This window comes from Anomaloglossus baeobatrachus, chromosome 5, assembly GCF_048569485.1.
Source record: "Anomaloglossus baeobatrachus isolate aAnoBae1 chromosome 5, aAnoBae1.hap1, whole genome shotgun sequence".
In the NCBI taxonomy this organism is placed as follows: domain Eukaryota; kingdom Metazoa; phylum Chordata; class Amphibia; order Anura; family Aromobatidae; genus Anomaloglossus; species Anomaloglossus baeobatrachus.
This window is the reverse complement of record NC_134357.1, coordinates 252,054,563-252,078,395: the sequence shown is the minus strand read 5'-3', so window position 1 is coordinate 252,078,395 and position 23,833 is coordinate 252,054,563. Positions and strand designations below refer to the sequence as shown.

The 23,833-nt window shown below is 48.4% G+C and overlaps 1 protein-coding gene across 1 annotated transcript in view; it reads right to left on the bottom strand.

The window, feature by feature from the left end:
• Positions 1-5,304: 5,304 nt before the first annotated feature.
• The window catches only part of LOC142309913 (uncharacterized), a 98,951-nt gene continuing 80,422 nt past the window's right edge, over positions 5,305-23,833 (bottom strand). Inside the window, exons 6-7 of the mRNA XM_075347379.1 lie at positions 19,223-19,345; positions 5,305-5,996 (exon numbers count right to left, since the gene is read on the bottom strand). Coding sequence (XP_075203494.1) covers positions 5,928-5,996; positions 19,223-19,345 — 192 coding nt within the window. The 3' untranslated portion in view covers positions 5,305-5,927. The remainder of the gene's footprint in view (positions 5,997-19,222; positions 19,346-23,833) is intronic.

Here is a 23,833-nt window from a genome sequence, read left to right as displayed (position 1 = left end):
TGGGCAAGGCTCCCAACAAAAGTACTGGGGATGGACTCCCGTGTTCCATACTGGGAAGTCCACAAAACAACTAAAAATAGTGCAGAGGAAAGTGACACAGACCATCACCCCGGGTGAGGGACCAGAATACATCCGGCCGCGGTGGCTGGCCACCGACACCTTGGTTTACCACTGGACTTGTGTGATTCATTTAACTATGAATGTCAGCCACCACACATTAGCTAGCAGCACATACAAAATATTTGTAGGCTTATCTATTACATGGCATGACTGGCATGTCCAAACCTCTGGTCCATCACCTCCATCATAGCAAGAGCCTTTCAATCTTCCTCCACCCCAACACACAGAGATAACCATGCTCTTCAAGGTGACATAGGATCGAGGCTAGGGATACTTCGAAGTGTGACACACAGGTCCAGCAAATAATTCAGTAACCAATACTATCCTATAACTACTTCAAGCCTCCACCTTACCCAAGCTATCCCCTATCCACCTGACACAGTGCATCATAGATCCTATGCTCTGTTTCTTGGTTAGCACCAAGTTATTTATACAGTCAGGGCCAGAAATATTTGGACAGTGACACAAGTTTTGTTATTTTAGCTGTTTACAAAAACATGTTCAGAAATACAATTATATATATAATATGGGCTGAAAGTGCACACTCCCAGCTGCAATATGAGAGTTTTCACATCCAAATCGGAGAAAGGGGTTAGGAATCATAGCTCTGTAATGCATAGCCTCCTCTTTTTCAAGGGACCAAAAGTAATTGGACAAGGGACTCTAAGGGCTGCAATTAACTCTGAAGGCGTCTCCCTCGTTAACCTGTAATCAATGAAGTAGTTAAAAGGTCTGGGGTTGATTACAGGTGTGTGGTTTTGCATTTGGAAGCTGTTGCTGTGACCAGACAACATGCGGTCTAAGGAACTCTCAATTGAGGTGAAGCAGAACATCCTGAGGCTGAAAAAAAAGAAAAAATCCATCAGAGAGATAGCAGACATGCTTGGAGTAGCAAAATCAACAGTCGGGTACATTCTGAGAAAAAAGGAATTGACTGGTGAGCTTGGGAACTCAAAAAGGCCTGGGCGACAACAGTGGTGGATGATCGCCGCATACTTTCTTTGGTGAAGAAGAACCCGTTCACAACATCAACTGAAGTCCAGAACACTCTCAGTGAAGTAGGTGTATCTGTCTCTAAGTCAACAGTAAAGAGAAGACTCCATGAAAGTAAATACAAAGGGTTCACATCTAGATGCAAACCATTCATCAATTCCAAAAATAGACAAGCCAGGGTTAAATTTGCTGAAAAACACCTCATGAAGCCAGCTCAGTTCTGGAAAAGTATTCTATGGACAGATGAGACAAAGATCAACCTGTACCAGAATGATGGGAAGAAAAAAGTTTGGAGAAGAAAGGGAACGGCACATGATCCAAGGCCCACCACATCCTCTGTAAAACATGGTGGAGGCAACGTGATGGCATGGGCATGCATGGCTTTCAATGGCACTGGGTCACTTGTGTTTATTGATGACATAACAGCAGACAAGAGTAGCCGGATGAATTCTGAAGTGTACAGGGATATACTTTCAGCCCAGATTCAGCCAAATGCCGCAAAGTTGATCGGACGGCGCTTCATAGTACAGATGGACAATGACCCCAAGCATACAGCCAAAGCTACCCAGGAGTTCATGAGTGCAAAAAAGTGGAACATTCTGCAATGGCCAAGTCAATCACCAGATCTTAACCCAATTGAGCATGCATTTCACTTGCTCAAATCCAGACTTAAGACGGAAAGACCCACAAACAAGCAAGACCTGAAGGCTGCGGCTGTAAAGGCCTGCCAAAGCATTAAGAAGGAGGAAACCCAGCATTTGGTGATGTCCATGGGTTCTAGACTTAAGGCAGTGATTGCCTTCAAAGGATTCGCAACAAAATATTGAAAATAAAAATATTTTGTTTGGGTTTGGTTTATTTGTCCAATTACTTTTGACCTCCTAAAATGTGGAGTGTTTGTAAAGAAATGTGTACAATTCCTACAATTTCTATCAGATATTTTGTTCAAACCTTCAAATTAAACGTTACAATCTGCACTTGAATTCTGTTGTAGAGGTTTCATTTCAAATCCAATGTGGTGGCATGCAGAGCCCAACTCGCGAAAATTGTGTCACTGTCCAAATATTTCTGGACCTAACTGTACCTGCCATCAGTCCTATAACTGTCAAGAAAAAGTCTTCTATTCCTTCATTCAATCTCAGCAATAGATGAATGACTGTGGCACACTGCATTACAGCACACAGACACACTATTGTCATATTGTGTGTGTGACGCCCCTGATCTTATCCAGGTGTCACAGGGAACTGCACTCCCTTTCTTATGGTGCAGAACTCACCCTCCATGGTTCTGGGATCCTAACTATTGGTATTGATTGCTTCCATCAGCATTCAAATCCTAGCCACACCTCACACCACACTAGGGGTCAGGCAGACTGGTGGGAGGGAAAATAGTCAGTTGAGTTGTAGCCCTCAGAGAGTGAGGAGCTGGAGGGAGTTGTAGCTCCCTGGGAGACGTTGGCTAGGTCGCAGACGATGGTCTGGGACCAGAGGAGTCAGAAACCCAGTCACATGGTATTGGAGAAAGGTGCCTAGGCTCAGGTTTGGAGAACGGTCGGCACCGGAAAATCTGGTAACCGGACTGGTACCGAGCACAGCGGGGTACTGGACCCTAGATCAGGGAGTAGCTTCACGCAACCTGATAATTAACCTGTGGAGGATAGTCTCTTTATGAACTTTCCCCAAGAGCTCAGAGATCGAAGGCACCAACACCACGAGGGGGATAGGGCTTTCCAGCTTATTCGGCCCACTGAAATTCCAAGTGTCAGCCATCTAGAGCACAGCTCCTCTAATTATAGGGAGCGGGACCCCGACAGTTTCAGGCCAAAGGGTCACTTAAAAACGTCTAAACACAGTGCATGGAGGAACCATCAGCAATACCAACGGGGACGGATTCCCGGACGAGTCCCCAGAGTGGCAGCGGCACCCAGAGACTTGGTTTACTTGCTGGGGAGGTGCATGTGTATGTTGGAATTTGTGCAAAATCACAGCAAAACTGCCTCACTTTGTAGCAAGTTAAAGGGAACCTGTCTTCAGGTTTTTCCATTATAACCTGCAGCCACCAGCAATATGTCGCCTTTATATTCAGCATTTCAGAATACTGTATAAAAGTGCCAGGCCACACTATATAACATTTAAAACACATTTATAAAACTAACCTAGGGGGCGGTCTGGTCCGAAGGGTGTCACTGCTCTCTGTCCAGTGCCTATTCCATCTTGTGCGATCACCGTCCTCCTGCCCAGCCCCGTATGCATAATTCATCCTGTGTGATTCACAGAGAGGTCTCCATTGTGTTCCTGCGCATGCGCACTTTGATCCGCCCGGCTGAGGGTAGATCAAAGCACTGTAGTTCGCCTGAGCATTACTGTACTTTTGCTGCCCTCAGCAGAGCAGATCAAAGTGCACATGCAGGAACACAATGGAGACCTCTATAGGAGGGCTGAGTAGGAGAACAGCGACTGCAAGAAGAGAGGAGGCGCTAGACCGAGATCACTGACACCCATCGGACTAGACTGCCCCCTAGGTGAGTATTATAAATGTATTTTTTACGTTACATAGCTCAGCCTGGGCTCTTATATACAGGATTCTGGAATGCTGTATATAAGAGCTCACTGGTACTGGCCACAGCTCATAAGGGAAAAACCTGGGGGCAGGTTTTGTTTAAAAGAAAAAAATCTCTAAAATCTACGATTTGAAAGGATGTGTGAACTTTTCCTGTAGTAATAAAGTTACAACATTCACGTTTTCCTTAGAAGGAAGTGTCATAACGAAGTTTTTTGCTTGATAAGATATAATTATTGCTTTTTATTTTGTGTACAGTTATACTTGTTTTACCTTTCTTATACTGTTTGAATATGAAATATTGGTAGACCCTATTTGTTTTAAATGACTGTACGTGAACATTAAATTGTCTATTTGTTATGAGGAGACTCGGCTATTGATCTAAAGTGATGTTTGCTAATGAAAAATATTTATAAAGTTATCTTTTTCATTTTTCTCTTTTCTCCTTTTTTCCCCAATAATAACTAAAAATGACACAATGCAATCAGTGAATCATTGCATTTTCACTTTACACAAAGCGGATTTTAAATGGAATATCAATATAATGTAAGATCAATCTCCCCCCTAAACCACATATTTCACATATTTAGACATGCAGATCTTTGAGTGATAAATCCATGAACACTTTTATATCTTTTATCTGTTGCTGCATAGCTTTTACACTCATATAGAAATGAGATATTAGGAGCTCTGGGTGTGAAGGAGCACCTGCCAAGATTGTTGTCCCACCCAGAACCAGCCTCTTTGTCTTGACTGATAGCTCACTGTCTAATTTCCTTGCATGGCACCTGATGTCCTGCAGACAGTGTGCTACCAATCAAGACAAAGAAGCTCGTTTGGGGCAAGGAAACAACCTCAGGAAGCAGAGTCTAGCTAACAGCTCTTTCATGCCTACAGTGATTAAAAGGACTCTGTCAGCAGATTTCTGCAATGTAACCTGAAGACAGCATGCTGCAAGTGTTAAAACACAGATTTCAACCCTGCATCTGTTATCTCAGTCTTTTTTTGTTTACCTGCAATGTTAGCTTAAGCCTGATATCTTTATCATTAGAGGGTCTCAGCAGCTCATGAGCTGTAGTCTGACTCTGCCCCCTTCTGTGATTAGCAGGTTCTATCTATGGAAATGTATACTGAAAGCCTTGTATGGGTGGGGACAGCTCTACCAGCTCTGCTACATGCAAATTCTCAAATCTTTCACTTTGTCAAAACAGCTGCAGCCACCAATCTAAGTGATATATCATTGAACTCAGGGCATCGCAACATCATGCTGCTCTTTGTTGAGGTAGCAAAACCCTGCTGACAGATTCCTTTAAACGCCTCATATGCTATCAATTAATATTTTTTGGGGAGTGCAGCAACAAGAAATATAACAATGTCCCTGGATTTGCATTTCAAAGATCTGCCAGTGCATGTATGTAGAAGTTGATCATAATGACAGATTCCCCTTAAAGGGATTGTCCTTACTCCACACTTACATACTATGGAGGTGGTAACGTGCAGAAAGTGGAATATTTGTGAAAAAGAGAAAGGTTTCTCATTCCAATCACAAGTAGTCACAGTTGACCTTAGAGGGAAATGAATGAGCTGGTACACAATATTTTTTATAAATATTTTATTAATAAAAAGCACACATTGATTACACATCATTATACACACAAACAAAAATAATACAATAGCATGCACATATCTTGTCATGAACACTGAAAATGGTCATCAGTATAGAATGAGTCAATGAGATGTTTTTGTGCTTGGAGCATCTCCACTTCCAGTTGACGTCAGGTTCTTCAAGTGAAATCCTGTTCTCTTTGATTGGTAAACACATTCTTTGTGACATTGATATTGAAAAAGATGCAGGTCCATCATAGATAGCCAATTCTCATCAGTCTCATAGACAACGAATGGAGCAGAAGTGTGCAGACTCGACATCCACTCCATTCAGGTAAAATAGTTTTTTTATGGGTACCCCAAACATTGGAAGCTTAGCAGTCAATACATTAATCCCCTCTCCATCCTATGGACTGGGAGATACCTTTCAATCTTGGTAAAATCCCATTAAGGATCGAGCTAATAATGTTTTTATGGTGTCCATCAGCGTTGTTTTGGTCCAGGAGAGCAGGACATACACAATATTAGGCAGTTGATTATAATTTTATGACAGATTGTTGTATATTAGACTAATTACAAACATTAATATTACCCTTCAAAATATACTGAGAGTTACTGGTATAATGTGATTGAGTACTCAGATCCTTGGGTCATAGATATCGTTGAGCAGTGTCTACTGGAGGTGCCGAAGGAGCAACTGTAGGCAAAACGATGCTTTCCTGCAAAATATAACATTCTGTTTTAACACATTGAATTAAACTATGAAAATATGATATTTCAGATGAATAACAGAAAGACAAAAGAGGGGGAAGAAAGAGAGGAAGAAGAATGGGAGAAGGGCAAAAATGCAAAATGGGCAAAAGAAAAGGCTTAAAGGGAACCCAACACAAGATCGATGCTACCTAAAATAATTCCAGCCAAGTATGTTTTTCTTTAAAATACTCTAGTGTTATAGAGATCGAATAAATTAAAGATTTGATCGGAAATCATAGACAGAGTCAAGACTAGTCCAGACAGCTTCTATGCCCCACTGTTCTAGTTGATTGACAGGTCCCTCCCATGTGAGCACATAGGAGGCTATTCAAACTAAGATTTCTCTGAAAAGCCATAGTATTTCAGAGAAATACATATCCGACACAACTGCGCGGCCAGGCTCTGATTCATGCTTCTCGTGACGTATGCAGCATGAACCCAGTGATTGGTTCAGGAAGGTAATGAAAAGGATCATGACGGATTAAAACATGAAAAAGCTAAAGAATTAGAAAATGTAGTAGGACAGAAAGAAGAAAACAGGAAAAAAGGAAGAAAAATGACAGGGCCAATAAAATATAAAGATCAAAAAGATTAAGTACAGGAATAAGAAGGAAAGAGAAACATAAGATCGGGAAGATAAAAAGGACAAAAAGGAGGATAAAAATAGTAGAAAAGTAGGCGACCACAGGAACACTACAGCAGTTTGTGTTTGTCAGATTTGTTGAAAGGAATGAACAATAGAATGCAAATGGCGTTTATAATAGATGTGTGGGAGGTCCTTATAATTTAGAAATGGAGTTTTGAGTGACTCTCTGGGATGTGAATGTGTTTGATTCTTGAATTTAAGGGGAGATAGAATAATTCTTCTACTGTCCCTGCCTTCATAAACAAGGAATATGCACAATGCTGTTCTGTATCTTAACACTACCTGCAATTCACTGTGATGCTGGAGCTGTTCTTCACTTTTCCCCCTCCCCTCTGGGACATTACATCACTCATCAGTGGGCGAGCCTGTTACATGCTGTTCGGAACAGCCAGCCACCTGATAATAGCTACTTCCCTGCAGTTCAAGAACAGGGTACAAAGTGGGGGCGTAGTGGGGTGGGATCTGCTCCATGCTATTAATAACAACCAGCCCTATGATAATAGCTGCTTTCCTGAGAACAGGAGGCGCGACCTCTCTATGCCCCTTCTCTTGGACAGAGTAGAAGCATAATATCTGCTTTGGTTCTAACTGAGAGCAGGAGTCGTGAAAGGGCACTGCGGGAAAGCAACTATTTTTAGGGGGCTGGCTGTTACCAGCAGCATGGAGCAGGCTGCTGATGTGTGAAATAATGTCCCAGAAGGGAGGAGGAGCAGCAAAGAGCAGCTGAAGCATCACACTAAATACAGGTAGTAGATAATATGGAACAGCACTGTGGCTCTCATCTTTATAGTTTATAAGGGCAGGGTCAGCAGAAACACATGCAATATCTTGTGATAGCTGCTGTAGCAAACATTATCGCTACTGCAGCTTCACACGCACTTTCCTGCCCTGCGACGTCGCTCTGGCCAGCGACCCGCCTCCTTCCTAAGGGGGCGGGTCGTGCGGCGTCACAGCGACATCACACGACAGACGGCCAATAGAAGCGGAGGGGCGGAGATGAGCGGGACGTAAACATCCCGCCCACCTCCTTCCTTCCGCATAGCTGCTGGAGGCAGGTAAGGAGAAGTTCCTCGCTCCTGCGGCTTCCTACACAGCGATGTATGCTGACGCAGGAATGAGGAACAACATCGTACCTGTCGCTGCAACGAAATTATGGAAATGACCGACACTACACAGATCAACGATTTTCAATGCTTTTGCGATCGTTTATCGGTGCATCTAGGCTTTACACGTTGCGACATCGTTACCGGCGCCGAATATGCGTCACTTTCGATTTTACCCCGACGATATCGCAGTAGCGATGTCGCAACGTGCAAAGTACCCCTTACATCTTAACTCCCCAGAATACTACGTCCTGGAAGAATGGACCTGTCATGATTGACTCCTGGCTCAGCTGGAGTTGAGCCTTTTTTTTAGTTTCACTTCTGATGCAGGTCACGTTAGGGGTTAATCCTTCCTGCCTCGTTCTGGAGGTCAGGCTGCTTTATTAGGGCACTGTTTCTCTTGGACTTCGCCAGTGATATTTCTGGCTCTGCTGTGTTCTGCTCTTGAGTGACCTGTTGTCTGCCCTGCCCCCTCCTGACCTTCGTGTACACCTGATCTGTTAACCTCCTCTGTTGTCTGTTTCCATCAGTGTCTCTCCCGCTGTCTCCCTGTTCGTTCCTTATCTGTTTACCTTTATTCTGTCTTGTCTTCCCACTCCCCCTCGCTTCTAGGCTCTGATTTCCCGGCTACTGACTATTTACTTCCCTCTGACTACGTATAGACTTTGCCCCTGTGTACTTACAAGACCTCATGTTGTGACACGGCTTTCTGACGATTCTACTGCCATCTGGTGGGCTTGACTAGTATTACCTCTGCTAGGGAATTCCCTGCTCATACGTTTCCTCCACCTTTACGCCCCCTAGTGGTTTACCAGCTAACTACCTTCTCAGATAGTTTCAGGGATCCTCTTAGTCCCACATTACTGCGCTGTACTGCTATTGTACATCTTAGAGTACAGCGTGACAGGACCTTAACACAGATTGCAGTAGTGTTATTGCAGTCGCCTACTGTCCCTGGTGTGGATTGAGATGTCAACTGTAGTATATAACTGATACCTCACTGGGTTAAGTAAAGCTCTGATACAATCAATTTAACCCTCCAGATGCTGCGGTGAATAATTGCAATGGGAGCTAAATTATTAAAAAGCGAGAAGGCTCCCTTTACCTTTTCTATCCCTCCCATTGTGATGTGTTGATGAGGTGCCAGGGATTACTATACAAACATGAGTGCTAATGGACTGCAGGTCTGCCAACAGGGGAATGCCAGTAGGCCCTGATAACCGGAGGGACTTATAGACTGTATGTCAGTGTGAAGCTCACATTCATAATGCACTGCAATATAGAAGTACTACAACGTATTATATCAGCCATCAAACTGGTAAATGATCAAGTGGAACCAGGCAAAAAGAAAAAAAGTTTTATTGATTTTATTGTAAAAAATTAATAAGCTACAAAAAATCTCTACACATGTTTAAATACCATTTCCATAAAGACCTAACCTAAAAAATCATCTATTTATCCCAAAAAGTGAACCCCATAAAAAACCTTCATCGTCAGAAAAATAAAAAAAATTATAGCTCCTAGAATTTGACAAAAAATTATTTTTATTGTGAAAACAGAGTATAATAAACCTATATGAATATATTAGTGTCATATTGGAATGAACCACAGAATAAAGGTAAAGAAAGCTATGGACCCCATAGGGGGGAGGGGCGACATGACCAGAGGGAAGGGAGGGAGTGAGGGGTTAATAAAGTTATAATGAGGGGCATTATGGGAAGGTATAGGGGATTGGTGGAGAAAGGATCCCTGTAGGGGAGGGGGGGGGGAGTATAAAAGCGATGAGGGAGGGTCTTACCTCCCCTTTTGGACTCCGGACGGCGACAGATTAGAGACCCAGGACCAGGACCACAAGGACCAGCATGGCGGACCTCCAGGAGCTGAATCGGCTGATTAGAGCGGCGATGGCGGTGCACGGGGTCCAGGCAGTGCAATCCCACGTCAGGGCTGCCTGTGTGTCCCCGTCGGCACCTGCCCCTTGTTCCCCCCCTCGCCGTGGGCGGCGTTCCAGGCCCCCTGTCCGGTACTCTCCGGGTGCGGGGGGAGCAAGGAGGCCAAGTGAGAGCCCCCCCCGGGACCCTCCGCGGCGGGGCGGGCAGCGGCAGCTCCCTGCGTCCGCTCCGGCCGCCGGGAGGAATCTCCGACGCGGCCGCGACGGCCGAGAAGGGGGTGTGGCCAGCCCGGGGCCTTCTTCCTGTATCAGGCCTCGGGCTGGAGTGCAGAGCCCAGCGGCGTCTCCCGGCCGGGAGCGAGCCCGGCGATGGAATGAGGCCAGCGGTGGCCTGGATAGAGGCGGGCCCGGCCTGGGGCCTACTTCCGGTCCCAGGCCGCGGGCTCGAGTTAACAGGCCGGCGGCAGCCCGGGGACCGGGCCGAGCCCAGCATGAATCGGAGGCACGGAGAGGGGGCGTGTCCAGCCTGGGGCCTGCTCTGGACGCTGGGCCCCCGGCGGTGGGGCACGTCCCGGCGGCTGCTTCTGACCAGGAGCGTGCCCGGCTTGTGATGGAGGCCAGCGATACCCCCCGGGGACGTTGGGGGGGCCGGGCGCAGGCAGCCAGCAGGGGGACCGGCGTGGGCAGGCGCCACCCGGATACCTGCACGGCTGCGGAGGAGAGGAGGGACGGTGGGACCCCCGCTGGTCGCGCCAGGTCCCTCAGGTCATCAGCTCTGCGCCCGGCGGACGCGGTCTCCCTCGGGGGGGGAGGACCCAGCGGGAGGTCTCGGTCGGAGGCCCGGGAGGGCGGGAGCCGGCGGTGGGGAGCCCCCTGAGCTCGGGGAGAGGCTCCTCCAGGAAGAGGACTCGGTCGGCGGCGGCCCAGGGGACAGGACGGTCTTGTGGGCTGTCGCCGCAAAGAAAGCAGCGGACGCCCACCGCCAGTGTCCACGCGGCTGCCCAGGAGGGTGGCTGTGGTGGAGGGGACGCATCGGCTGCGTCCTCTGGAGCTGGGACGGTGGAGGACGGCTACAGCGAAGAGGAAGAAGGAGCCCTCAGGTCGGGGGATGAATTAGAGGAGCCGCTGGCGGACGACATCGCAGTATCGAATTCCGTCTCCGCGTCACGGTCGGGTGAGCTAGCCATGGATTCGGCATTGCTTGCTGCGCGGGGTGCGGGTGCTGGGGAGGTGGCTGCGGGCACGGCAGCGCCAGAGGGGTCAGTTTTACTTAGCCAGTTGCTGGGGCTTTTGCAGGGTTTAGCGCGAGCGCCGGCGGCAGCGACGGCCTGGACAGGGTCGGCGGTGGATGGCGCGGCGGCGGCTAGCGGCGAGAAGGTGCCGGTGGGGGCGGGTGTAGGTAGCGGAGTAGTGGAGACTGCAGGCGATAAAGCGGGAGAAAAGGAAAAGGAGAAGGAAAAGGAAGATGAGGTGGTGCGGCTGGATGATAGGGCTAAGAGCGAGGTGTATGTGTGCTTTGAGGGACCGCTAGGGGCGCACCTCAAAAAAGAGGTGAGGGAAAAAATTTGGAAAGGGGAGTATGTGGATATATTTTCCCTGCTGCCCCTGGAAAAATTTAACCTAGACAAGGTGAAGCCGAGCGATTCCAAGAAGGAAAAGGAGGAGGAAGAAAAACGCCGTTATAGGCTCATTCCTCGTTCCTTTTCCAATTGGTTGCAGGCGTTCGCAATTTTGGCTAGCGTGGTGGGGGAAAAGGAGCCGGAGCACTGCTCGGCTCTATTCGGCTATATGGATGCAATCGGGGAGGCGTATCGCACGTACGGGGGTTTGGCATGGCTGCGGTATGATGAGCAGTTTAGGCAGCGGAAGGCGTTGCGGCCCGGCATGCGGTGGGACCATAAGGACATTTCCTTATGGATGCGCTTAATGGCGGCCCCGAGCCAGCCCTTTCGTGGCGGTGCCGGGGGACCGGGAGCCGGGCCCTCGGGGATTCAGAAAAAGGGATTGTGCTGGCAATTTAACGAAGGCCAGTGCAAATTTGGCGCAGCGTGTAGGTTCAAGCATGAGTGCTCCGGCTGCGGGGGGGGACATAGCTTGTCCAAATGCTTTAAAAAAGGGAGAGGCAAGGCTGGGGACGGGTCTGGAAAAAGGGAGGACGCCGGTGAAAATAGAGGCGATGGCGCCGTTTTTAAGTAGGTACCCGGACGGGGCAGCGGCGTCCCTTTTGCGGTTTGGTTTTTTGTACGGTTTTCAGATTCCGTTGGCGGTTGTGGCATTGCCTCCGGTTTGTCGCAACTTACGGTCGGCAAGGGACCACCCTATGGTTGTGGGTGAGAAGTTGGGTAAAGAGGTTGAGCTGGGCAGGATGGGGGGGCCATTTGAGAGCCCTCCGTGCAGTAATTTGGTGGTGTCCCCGCTGGGGGTGGTGCCAAAGAAGGAGCCGAATAAATTTCGGCTCATTCATCATCTTTCATTTCCGGAGGGGTCATCTGTGAATGACGGCATTGCGCCGGAATTGTCGGCGGTGTACTACGTCTCGTTTGACAAAGCGTTGGACTTGGTACGGGCGGCAGGACGCGGTGCATTGATGGCAAAGGCGGATGTAGAATCGGCGTTTCGTTTGTTGCCGGTGCATCCGGAGAGTCAGCACCTTTTGGGTTGCTGGTGGAACGGGAAGTTTTATGTTGATCGTTGTTTGCCCATGGGCTGTTCGATTTCTTGTTCATATTTTGAGGCGTTTAGCTCCTTTGTTGAGTGGGTGGTGCGGGACGTGTCCGGCTTGTCGTCCATTATTCATTATTTGGATGATTTTCTGTGTGTTGGTCCGGCGGGTTCCATGGTATGCGCTGGTTTGTTGTTCGCCTTGCAGAGAGTGGCGGATCGGTTCGGGATCCCTTTGGCGCAGGAAAAAACGGAGGGGCCGGCGCCGGTTATGCGGTTCCTGGGGATTGAAATCGACTCGCTGGCCATGGAATGTAGGTTGCCAGAGGACAAGATTGTGGATTTGCGGAGTGCGGTTGCAGCAATGCTGGCAGCAAAAAAAGTGCGGCTTAAGGTGGTACAGTCTTTGCTTGGAAAGCTGAATTTTGCATGCAGGATTATGCCGATGGGGCGTGTTTTCGCCAGGAGGTTGGCGGCAGCTACGGCAGGCGTACGGTCATCGGCGCATTTCGTGCGGGTCACGCGGGAGATCAAGGCAGACTTGTTGGTTTGGGACGTCTTCTTGCGACATTTTAACGGCCGCACTTTGTGGTTGAAGAAGGTGGTGCCCAATGATGCTCTGGAACTATATACGGATGCGGCCGGGTCGGCGGGTTTCGGCGCCATTTTTCAGGGTCATTGGTGTGTGGGAAGGTGGCCCGAGGATTGGCGACAGGGTGGCCTTGTCAAAAATCTGGCCCTGCTCGAGTTGTTTCCAATCGTGGTGGCGGTGGAGTTGTGGGGGTCGCAATTTTCGGGACGTAAGGTGTGCTTCCATTGCGATAATCAGGCAGTTGTACATGCAATAAACAGCTTGTCGGCGAAATCTGGACCTGTAGTGGCATATTTGCGGCATTTGGTGCTCAAGTGTTTGCTGTGGAATATTCATGTGGTTGCAAAACATGTGCCGGGGGTGGATAACGGGGTGGCTGACGCTTTATCTCGTTTTCAGTTCCACAGGTTTCGGGAGTTACTGCCGGGGGCGGACGAGGTCGGAGCGGTGTGCCCAGAGGAATTGTGGAGCCTGGTGAGGCAGTGATTGCGGGTTTGATTAGGAATTCGGTGACTGAGGTGACTTGGTGCCGTTATGCTAAGGTGTGGGTTGAGTGGCAGGCAGTGCTGGGTGAGATGTTTGGTAACGGGCGAGTGGATTATTTACTGGCGCTCTTGGCATTGGTGAGTGAGGATTTTAGGGCTGGGAGGTCAGCGTCGGCAGTGGCGCTTAGGGTGGCGGCCGTGGCCTTCTGGTTAAAGGTTAGGGGTGAGCAGGACGTTTCACGGGACTTTCGGGTACGGCAAGCATTGAAAGGTTTTCGGAAAGGGGTGAAGGTGCGGGACACTAGGCGGCCCATTTCGTTGGACTTGTTACGGCATTTGGTGGATGGTTTGCAGGGCATTTGTGTCTCAGCGTATGAGACGGTGTTGTTTAAAACTGCTTTCGTGTTGGCTTTTTTCGGGGCTTTTCGGATAGGAGAATTGGTGAGCCCGTCAAGGGTGAGTGGGGGTGGTTTGCTATTCGAGGATGTGTCGGTAGTGGGACGGAGAGTGGAGTGTCGGCTTCGGCGGTCCAAGACGGACCAGATGGGTCGGGGCAGGTTGGTAGTGTTGTATGCGGTGCAGGGGGATGGCTTGTGCCCGGTGCAGGTGGTGAGTCAGTTTTGTGGTCCGCGGGGCGGTCTTCCGGGCCCGCTGCTACGTCACGAGGACGGGGCTTGGTTGTCTCGTTATCAGTTTGTGGCAGTGCTGAGGAGTTGTTTGCGCTGGGCGGGTGAGCGCCCAGAGGATTACGGGTCCCATTCGTTCAGGATTGGGGCGGCTACCGAGGCTTCTCGTTGGGGTCTTGGAGATGACATGGTGAGACGGATTGGTCGGTGGGAGTCCTCTCGTTTTCGTGGTTATGTGCGCCCGCAGTTATTATCTCGTTGAGGGCTCTGGTGGGGAGTTGTTTGTTCTGCCGTTAGGTTTTTCTTGTTCTTTGTTGCGATCTGGAATGCTGGTGTTGTTGTTAAAATTGTTTCCTTTATTGTAGGAGTGTGTCTGATCTGGATCCTGGGGCACTCGTTCGTTTTTTGGGGGGCCCGTCGGGCCGACGCTCGCCCGAATGGTCGGCAGTTGGGTCTGGACAGGTCGCTGGCATCGGTCAAGTGGATTGGAGTGCGGGGCATGGAATGGAGCAGGGTCGTGCCGGAATTCGAGTACTATTGCAGGATGGACAGACCCCCGAACGTGTTGGTTTTGCACGTGGGGGGGAATGACCTGGGTTCGCGGGCATCCCGCGATCTGATTCGGGACATTAAGATCGACCTACTGCGGTTATGGGCAAGGTATCCGGGCCTGATAGTGGTGTGGTCGGATATTGTGGCCAGATTATGGTGGAGGGGGGCCCGGTCGGTTGAGAAGATTAATCGCGCCCGGGCACAAGTGAACAGGGTGGTGGCGCGTTTCGTGCGGAGAAACGGCGGCGTGGTGGTGAGGCATGTGGACCTGGAATCGGCGAAGTGGCAGTTTCGGAGAGATGATGGGGTTCATCTTAATGACATTGGTTCTGATTTATGGGCCCTGGGTTTGCGGGATGGTGTGGAGCAAGCCTTGGGCGTGTGGCGGGTCCAGGCCACGTAAGGTGTCACGTGTCCTGTCCTGTGGCGGGGGTAGGTCTGGTCCAGAAGCGGTTGGAAGGGATTTGTAGCTGGACCGAGAGGCACTGTCTTGGTATGGTGTCTCTGGGTTCCGGGAAATTGCAGGCACGGGGTTCTGCAAAGTTTGGGGGGTATTAATCCGTGGGGTGATTAATACCTCATCTCTGGGTCGGAGTGTTGCGGCCAGGGATATTGGTGTAGGAAAGGGTTTCTGGACCGGGCCTACATAGGGTTTCATGTACAGTTTATTATTATGTGTTACCTATTATTCTGTGTTTGGGGTCGCCCGTTGGACGGCGCCCCCTTTGTGGTAGTATGTTAATAATAGGTAATAAAGGCTGCTGTGGCCAATTTGTTTAACCAAGTGGCATGCAGTCGGTGTGTTATTTATTAGGTTAAGTTTTAAGGGGTATAGTAACCATCACGACCGGAAATCCTTCCTCAGTGGTCATGTCACTTATACCACAGAATCAATGCCTTAAAAAAATGTAATTGGAGAAAAAAATGAAATGTCCACTCTGTGCCACCTGCTAAGCATTAACATTTTTTACAACACTTTTGCAGGAAAAATGTTCCTTAAGGCTTATATTTTCTTAAGTGTGGTGACTCACTTCTGGGAGTTTTCCACTGTACTGAGCCCCGTCATGTGCCCATACTGTGGTATTGCTTCACTTGGAAATAATTACGCAACAAACTGTGGTATTATTTTTTTATTTTAACACTCATTATGAAAATGAACAATTTGGGCTAAAAACACTTTAATGGAAAAAAAAATGAAACTTTTCATTTTTTTCACTCTACTTTATTTTCAAGAGAATCTGTCAGTAGGTTTTTGCCATGTGATCTTAGAGCATCATTATATAGGGGAATAAATCCTGATTACAGTGATGTGTCACTTACTGGGCTGTGTTTTGCTGCTTCAATACAATCAGGGTTTGATCAGCAGGAGATTATCAGTATAGGACTAGCTGCCTAGTACCTTCTAGTCCAACCATGCCCCATCACTGATTATCAGCTCTTTGTACACAATGTACACAGAAAGGTGACAATCAGTGGTGAGGGAGGGGTTACACAAGGAGCAACATTCTGAGGTCGATTAGATCTGTAGCTGTGAAAACTTTTATCATATCAGCTGCATACATGAAACTAAATAATATTGTGACGCCCTGGCGCCGCCAGGTGGTCACAGAAGAAAACTACACCCCACATAACACCATCCCACACTGGGTTCCATCAGCCACCAAATCCTAGCCACCCCCCCAGGGTAAGAAGGACACACCAGTGGGCAGGACCAGGCGGATTGGGAGCCACCTAAGGGTCTTCAGGATCCGGGAGCGGGAACATAGTAATTTCTAAGTGAAGTTCAAGTGGAGAGGGGTGGAAGTGACAGTGCAAGGTCAAGGCTGTGCCTAGTGGAGGGTAGCCAGCATAGTGGCTATGGTCTATTGGCTGGGTGGCAAGCAGTGGACCGTGTCCAAAGGCGACGGGAGTAAGGTCACGGGAGATCCAGAGTGGACCGGGACAGGGTTGGAGCCTGCCGGTACTGACCCCGGAGATCCGGTCCCGAAATCGTGCACAGGCGGGGAACCTGGACCGTAGTTAGAAGACGGTTACAAGCCCCTTCTCTAATTCACCGGGCCGGGAGAGGGTTCAAGCCTAGCTCCAGAAGTGTTAGCCCAGATAGAGCGAAATAGCAGCCCACTGCGGAGAATAGGTATCCGCAAACACCCACTGAAATCCCAAGGGTCAGTTTTCGCGGGCACGTCTCCCAACCAGAATATACCAGGAGTGGACTTTCCCCGTTCCAGACGGAGTCGTCCAAAAGTGAGGAAAAATTACAGAGTGACACACCAGGTGTGGGACCTGAGTACACCCGGACGCGGCAGCCGGCCACTGACACCTTGGTTTACCAACAGACTTGTGTGCAATTCTTCAGCAGTGAGTACACCAACATTCCCCGGTCCGGCCTAGCACGCCACCTCCAGCCTACATCGCTCCCCGTATCCTGGACACTGAGCCCCGGGGCATCCACCCCTACCCACGGAGGGGTTAACAACCAGCTGCCATTCCATCACCCCCGGGTGCCTCCCAACAGCAGCGGTGGTACTCCATATTACCACACACCGTGGGTGGCGTCACGAAGTATCTACAACAATCCCCGTACATATACGTCCCCTTTTTATTTGAGTGTCCGCGCGACCCCCGGGTCCGGAAACCCCTCGAGCCACTACGGATCCGGATCCGAGCAGCCTGACTGCTGACGTGGGGACGGCACAATGCACCTCTGGAATCAGGGTCTCTATCCCTACTTCATGCTGCTTTTAGAGGACTTAGGAGAAACGTTCTATTGAAGAGGTTATGTGAACCATAACAATTGACTATCGATGAGATCAGGGGGAGTCTAACACATTATAATCCCATACCCGGAACCTGTTTCAGCAGCAGCCGAGTAAAAGTTATGTATGGGGCCGAACACAGTGGCTCCATACATTGCTGAGTGGCCGCTGCTTATCACTGTACTATAGAACACCTATATCTGCTGGAGCACATTTCAGCTGATCATCTATGGGCCATGTGTCAAACCCCCATTCATCTCATACCCATGAAATACGTCATAAATTGTTTCGCTCCTGACAGCTTCTTTAATTTTTTTGCAGCATCTGAAGGTTTAATACTAATTTGAATACTTTAAAGGCTGAACTTTTTTTAAATGGTCTGATTTGGGGGGGTTTCTAATACATAGCCCCCTCAAAGGCACTTGAGGATTGAACTAACTTCCTAAAAATAGGTTAGTTGGATATGTGAAAAATTGCTGCTAAACGTATAAGTCGTGTAACATATAGCAAATATCGGCAACTAGTTTGTGAGACACGTTTATAGGGAACCTGTCAGGTGCAATATGCATAGAACCACGAGCAGTTCTGGGTGCATATTGCTAATCCCTGCCTAACCATCCCTGTATCTAGTAGCATTGATAGAGATCTTTAGAAAATGTATTTCTAAAATTTTTTTATCGTATACTAATGAGCGCGCGGACTAGTTCCAAGAGCGTTACTTCCCTCGACTAGTCCGCCCTCTTAGCATGTTAGCACACCCACAGGGGTGTACTAACATGCTAATCAATGCAGCATCACCAGCGGTGATGTGCGTATCTGTTTGCTGTGACCGCGCTTCTGAATGCCCCGCTCTTCCGGTTAGGCGCAGTATGTAGCCGGGTGTACACGTACCGGCTTCAGAGAGGTCTACTATGCATGACTGGAAGTGCCCGTCATTCAGATGTGCGGTCACAGTGAACACAGGTATGCACATCACTGCTGGTGATGCTGCCTTGAATAGCATGTTAGTAGACCCCTGGGGGCGTACTAACATGCTGAGAGGGCGGACTATTCGAGGGATATAACGCCCAGGGGACTAGTCCCCGCGCTCATTAGCATAAGATAAAAGATCTTTAGAAATACTTCTCTAAAGATTCCTTTATCTATGCTAGTGTATACAGGGACGGTTAGGCAGGGATTAGCAATATGCACCCAGAACTGCTCGTGGTTATATTGCACCTCACAGGTTCCCTTTAAAGTGTGAAAAGGACAAAATGTTCCCATTTTTTCTATTAATTTATTTTTAAACTCTAAAAATAAATCAGCCTAAGTTTACTATTAGTGCAAAGTACAATCTAGCATGGGAAATCAGTGTAGAATCACTTGGATGAGTAATGACATTCCAAAGTTATTACTCTATTAAGTAACTCGTCAGATATGGAAACTGGCGCTGCCTCCTAACATCCCGCAAAGGGATTCAACAGAGTATTCCATATATTAATAGCTAATATAACATAGTAACACAGTGACATAGTAACATAGTTTCTATTGCTGAAGGAAGACCTTACGTCCATCTAGTTCAGACTAATTTAAGTGCAGCTGTTAAACCAGAGAAAGGCAAAAACCCACAGAGCAGGAGCCAATTTTCCCCATAAGAAAATAATTCCTTCCCGACTCCTAAAGCTGGGTCAACGATCTACCTGTAATATTATGTTATTCATAACCTTCTATACTGTTAATAACCCAAAAGGCATCCATTCCTCTCTTACATTCATTCAGTGAGTTGGCCATCACCACGTCCTCAGGAAGAGCGTTCCAGAGCCTCACTGCTCTTACCTACATTACAACCAAACAATTGCACTTTATGGGTTCCATATGCTACACCTCCAATACATTCGTACCTGAGGATCTTGTTTTGAATGAGATGTAAGTGTACAGAGTCCAACCAATGCAGCTACAATGGAAAGTAGGAGTATCAGCGCGTTCACACCAATAAGGGCGTAGTAAAGTGGAGTAGCACTGGACTGGAAACAGAAAAAAGAAATTCTTGTCACTTAATATGTATAACCCACAATCAAATAATTCTAATATGAATATTAACCCCTTCATGACCTATGATGTACCGGTAAGGCCAAGGTCATACCTATCCCTTTAATGCGGGCTCACATGGTGAGCCTGCATATTTATCCACAAATTTCGGCTGATCTGATGAGCTGACAATTGAATCCCACTGTCAGAGATTTTAACGCACAGCGGCGGGGAGGGCGCCATTTCCATGTGATCACAGGGTGCTGATAGGTTGTCATGACAACCAGAGGTCAGCTGATGTCCCCTGTCACTATCATGATGTAGTTCATGTGAACGCCGGCTTTCACCGGTAACGTTTAAATCCCAGTGGACAGAGGGACCTCTGATGACGTCATGCCCATGTGACGAGAAGGGGCGGACCTCCACCAACATAGCTGATACCAGGAAGCAACATTATTTTTCTAAGTCAACATAGGCTTAGAGTTGATTATAGTAGAAGCTAGGTCTGGGGGTAAGACCCCCAGATGAGGGGAGTGCAGGGGGGCAAAGCCCCCCTTGTATAATTATAGTGATCGGGAAGAAACCTCACCATGCCCACCAATGAAGCTGGCCATGCCCACTATTCAAGCTGGCCACACCCAAGATCCTTGTAGCCACTGGGATTTAGCCACAACTGGCATTCAACTGTGACTGTCATGATGTACTTCCTGTGAGGCCCGCAACACACATCCATTGAAAACGTGCGTGTTTGGTCCGTTTCTGTATATACCGGAGACACGGCCAAACGTGCACCAATGTTATTTACTGTTTGAGGACACGTGTGCGTTTTTCATTAAGGTCCGTGGGTCCGTGTGCGTGCTACGTTTGTGTCTCCGTTTTGCACGGAAGCATGTCCGTTTTCAGCGCGCAACACGCAGCACGGACCCAATGAAAGTCAATGGGTCTGTGCGCACGTCCGAGTGACACGGACGCATCTCTGTTTGCTCCCTGTACGTTTTGTGCTTTTTTCATGTGATGTCGGTCTTTTTTCTTTTTCTGTTTCGTTCTCTCCCTCAGTCCGTCGGTCGGTCTCTCTCTATGTCTGTCGGTCGGTCTCTGACTTCTCTGTCCCACTCGCTGTCTGCCGCTCTCTCATACTTACCGTTCCCTGATCTCCGGCGCGGCGCTGCACGGCTGTTCTCTAAACTCCGGCGGCTTTTCCTCTTTTGAAAAAGTCGGCCGCTCATTAATCAATCTCGTATTCCCTGCTTTCCCCGCCCACCGGCAAATATGATTGGTTGCAGACACACACGCCCACCACGCTGAGTGACAGCTGTGTCACTGCACCCAATCACAGCAGCCGGTGGGCGTGTCTATACTGTGCAGTAAAATAAATAAATAATTAATTAAAAAAACCGGCGTGCGGTCCCCCCCCTATTTTAATACCAGCCAGATAAAGCCATACGGCTGAAGGCTGGTATTCTCAGGATGGGGAGCCCCACGTTATGGGGAGCCCCCCAGCCTAACAATATCAGCCAGCAGACACCCAGAATTGCCGCATACATTATATGCGACAGTTCTGGGACTGTACCCGGCTCTTCCCGATTTGCCCTGGTGCGTTGGCAATCGGGGTAATAAAGAGTTAATGGCAGCCCATAGCTGCCACTAAATCCTAGATTAATCATGTCAGGCGTCTCCCCGAGATATCTTCCATGATTAATCTGTAAGTTACAGTTAAAAAACAGACAAACCCGAAAAATCCTTTATTAGATATAAAAAACACTAACAAATTCCCTCATTACCAATTTATTAACCCCAACAAAGCCCTCCATGCCCGGCGTAATCCACGGACCTCCGGCGTCGCATCCAGCTCTGCTGCATGAAGGTGACAGGAGCAGCAGAATACACCGCCGCTCCTGTCAGCTCCACGCAGCAAATAAGGTGAGTAGCGCGATCAGCTGAGCTGTTAGTGAGGTTACCCGCGGCCACCGCTGGATCCAGCGGTGGCCGTGAGTTACGTGACTGACAGCAGCTAATCGCACTACTCACCTCATTTGCTGCGTGGAGCTGACAGGAGTGGCGGTGTATTCTGCTGCTCCTGTCACCTTCATGCAGCAGAGCTGGATGCGACGCTGGAGGTCCGTGGATTACGCCGGACATGAAGGGCTTTGTTGGGGTTAATAAATTGGTAATGAGGGAATTTGTTAGTGTTTTTTATTTCTAATAAAGAATTTTTCGGGTGTGTCTGTTTTTCAACTGTAACTTACAGATTAATCATGGAAGGTATCTCGGGGAGACGCCTGACATGATTAATCTAGGATTTAGTGGCAGCTATAGGCTGCCATTAACTCCTTATTACCCCGATTGCCATTGCACCAGGGCAAATCGGGAAGAGCCGGGTACAGTCCCAGAACGGTCGCATATAATGTATGCGGCAATTCTGGTCGTCTGCTGGCTGATATTGTTAGGCAGGGGCTCCCCATAACGTGGGGCTCCCTATCCTGAGAATACCAGCCTGCAGCCGTATGGCTTTATCTGGCTGGTATTAAAATAGGGGGGGACCGCACGCCGTTTTTTTTATTTATTTATTTATTTTACTGCACAGTATAGACACGCCCACCGGCTGCTGTGATTGGGTGCAGTGACACAGCTGTCACTCAGCGTGGTGGGCGTGTGTGACTGCAACCAATCATATTTGCCGGTGGGCGGGGAAAGCAGGGAATACGAGATTGATTAATGAGCGGCCGGCTTTTTCAAAAGAGGAAAAGCCGCCGGAGTTTAGAGAACAGCCGTGCAGCGCCGCGCTGGGGATCAGGGAGCGGTAAGTATGAGAGAGGGCTGCTCAATTCAGTCACTCAGGGAATTAGTGGTCACCGGTGAGTCCTTCACGAGTGACCGCTAATCAGTACGCGTCACACAGACAGAGCCGCGGCATGACAATGAAGTCGGGTGAAGTTCACCCGAGTTCATTCTCATCGCACAACTCTGTCTGCTGTCAGCCGACATGTATCAACGACATTGTGCATCACACACACACATGGAACATTTCACGCGGGCAACACACACGCATGTCAGTTATTTCACTCACGCACACACGGACATTCCACACGCACATACGGCTAGCATACGGGATACACACGCAGGCCACACATACCATAAAAACGGACCTAAAAAACGGAAAACGGACCCGAAAAACGGCCCGTTTTACACGGATGTGGTTTTAACGGATGTGTGTTTCAGGCCTGAACGCCGGCATTCACCTGTCACTATCATGATGTACTTCATATGAACGCCGTCATTCACCTGTCACTGTAATAATGTAGTTCCTGTAAACGCCAGCATTCACCTGTGACTGTCATGATGTAGTTCCTATGAACGCCAGCATTCACCTGTTATTGTAATGATGTAGTTCCTGTGAAGGCCAGCATTCACCTGTTATTGTCAGGATGTAGTTCCTGTGAAGGCCAGTATTCACCTGGTATTGTAATGATATCGTTCCTGTGAAGGCCAGCATTCACCTGTTATTGTCATGATGTAGTTCCTATGAAGGCCAGCATTCACCTGTTATTGTCAGGATGTAGTTCCTGTGAAGGCCAGTATTCACCTGTTATTGTAATGATGTAGTTCCTGTGAAGGCCAGCATTCACCTGTTATTGCCATGATGTAGTTCCTGTGAAGGCCAGCATTCACCTGTTATTGTCATGATGTAGTTCCTGTGAAGGCCAGCATTATTGTCATGATGTAGTTCCTGTGAAGGCCAGCATTCACCTGTTATTGTAATTATGTAGTTCCTGTGAAGGCCAGCATTCACCTGTTATTGTCATTATGTAGTTCCTGTGAAGGCCGGCATTCACCTGTTATTGTCATGATGTAGTTCCTGTGAAGGCCAGCATTCACCTCTTATTGTCATGATGTAGTTCCTGTGAAGGCCAGCATTCACCTGTTGTTGTCGTCATGATGTAGTTCCTGTGAAGGCCAGCATTCACCTGTTTTTGTCATGATGTAGTTCCTGTGAAGGCCAGCATTCACCTGTTATTGTCATGATGTAGTTCCTGTGAAGGCCAGCATTCACCTCTTATTGTCATGATGTAGTTCCTGTGAAGGCCAGCATTCACCTCTTATTGTCATGATGTAGTTCCTGTGAAGGCCAGCATTCACCTCTTATTGTCATGATGTAGTTCCTGTGAAGGCCAGCATTCACCTGTTATTGTCATGATGTAGTTCCTGTGAAGGCCAGCATTCACCTCTTATTGTCATGATGTAGTTCCTGTGAAGGCCAGCATTCACCTCTTATTGTCATGATGTAGTTCCTGTGAAGGCCAGCATTCACCTCTTATTGTCATGATGTAGTTCCTGTGAAGACCAGTATTCACCTGTAATTGTCATGATGTAGTTCCTGTGAAGGCCAGCATTCACCTCTTATTGTCATGATGTAGTTCCTGTGAAGACCAGTATTCACCTGTAATTGTCATGATGTAGTTCCTGTGAAAGCCAGCATTCACCTC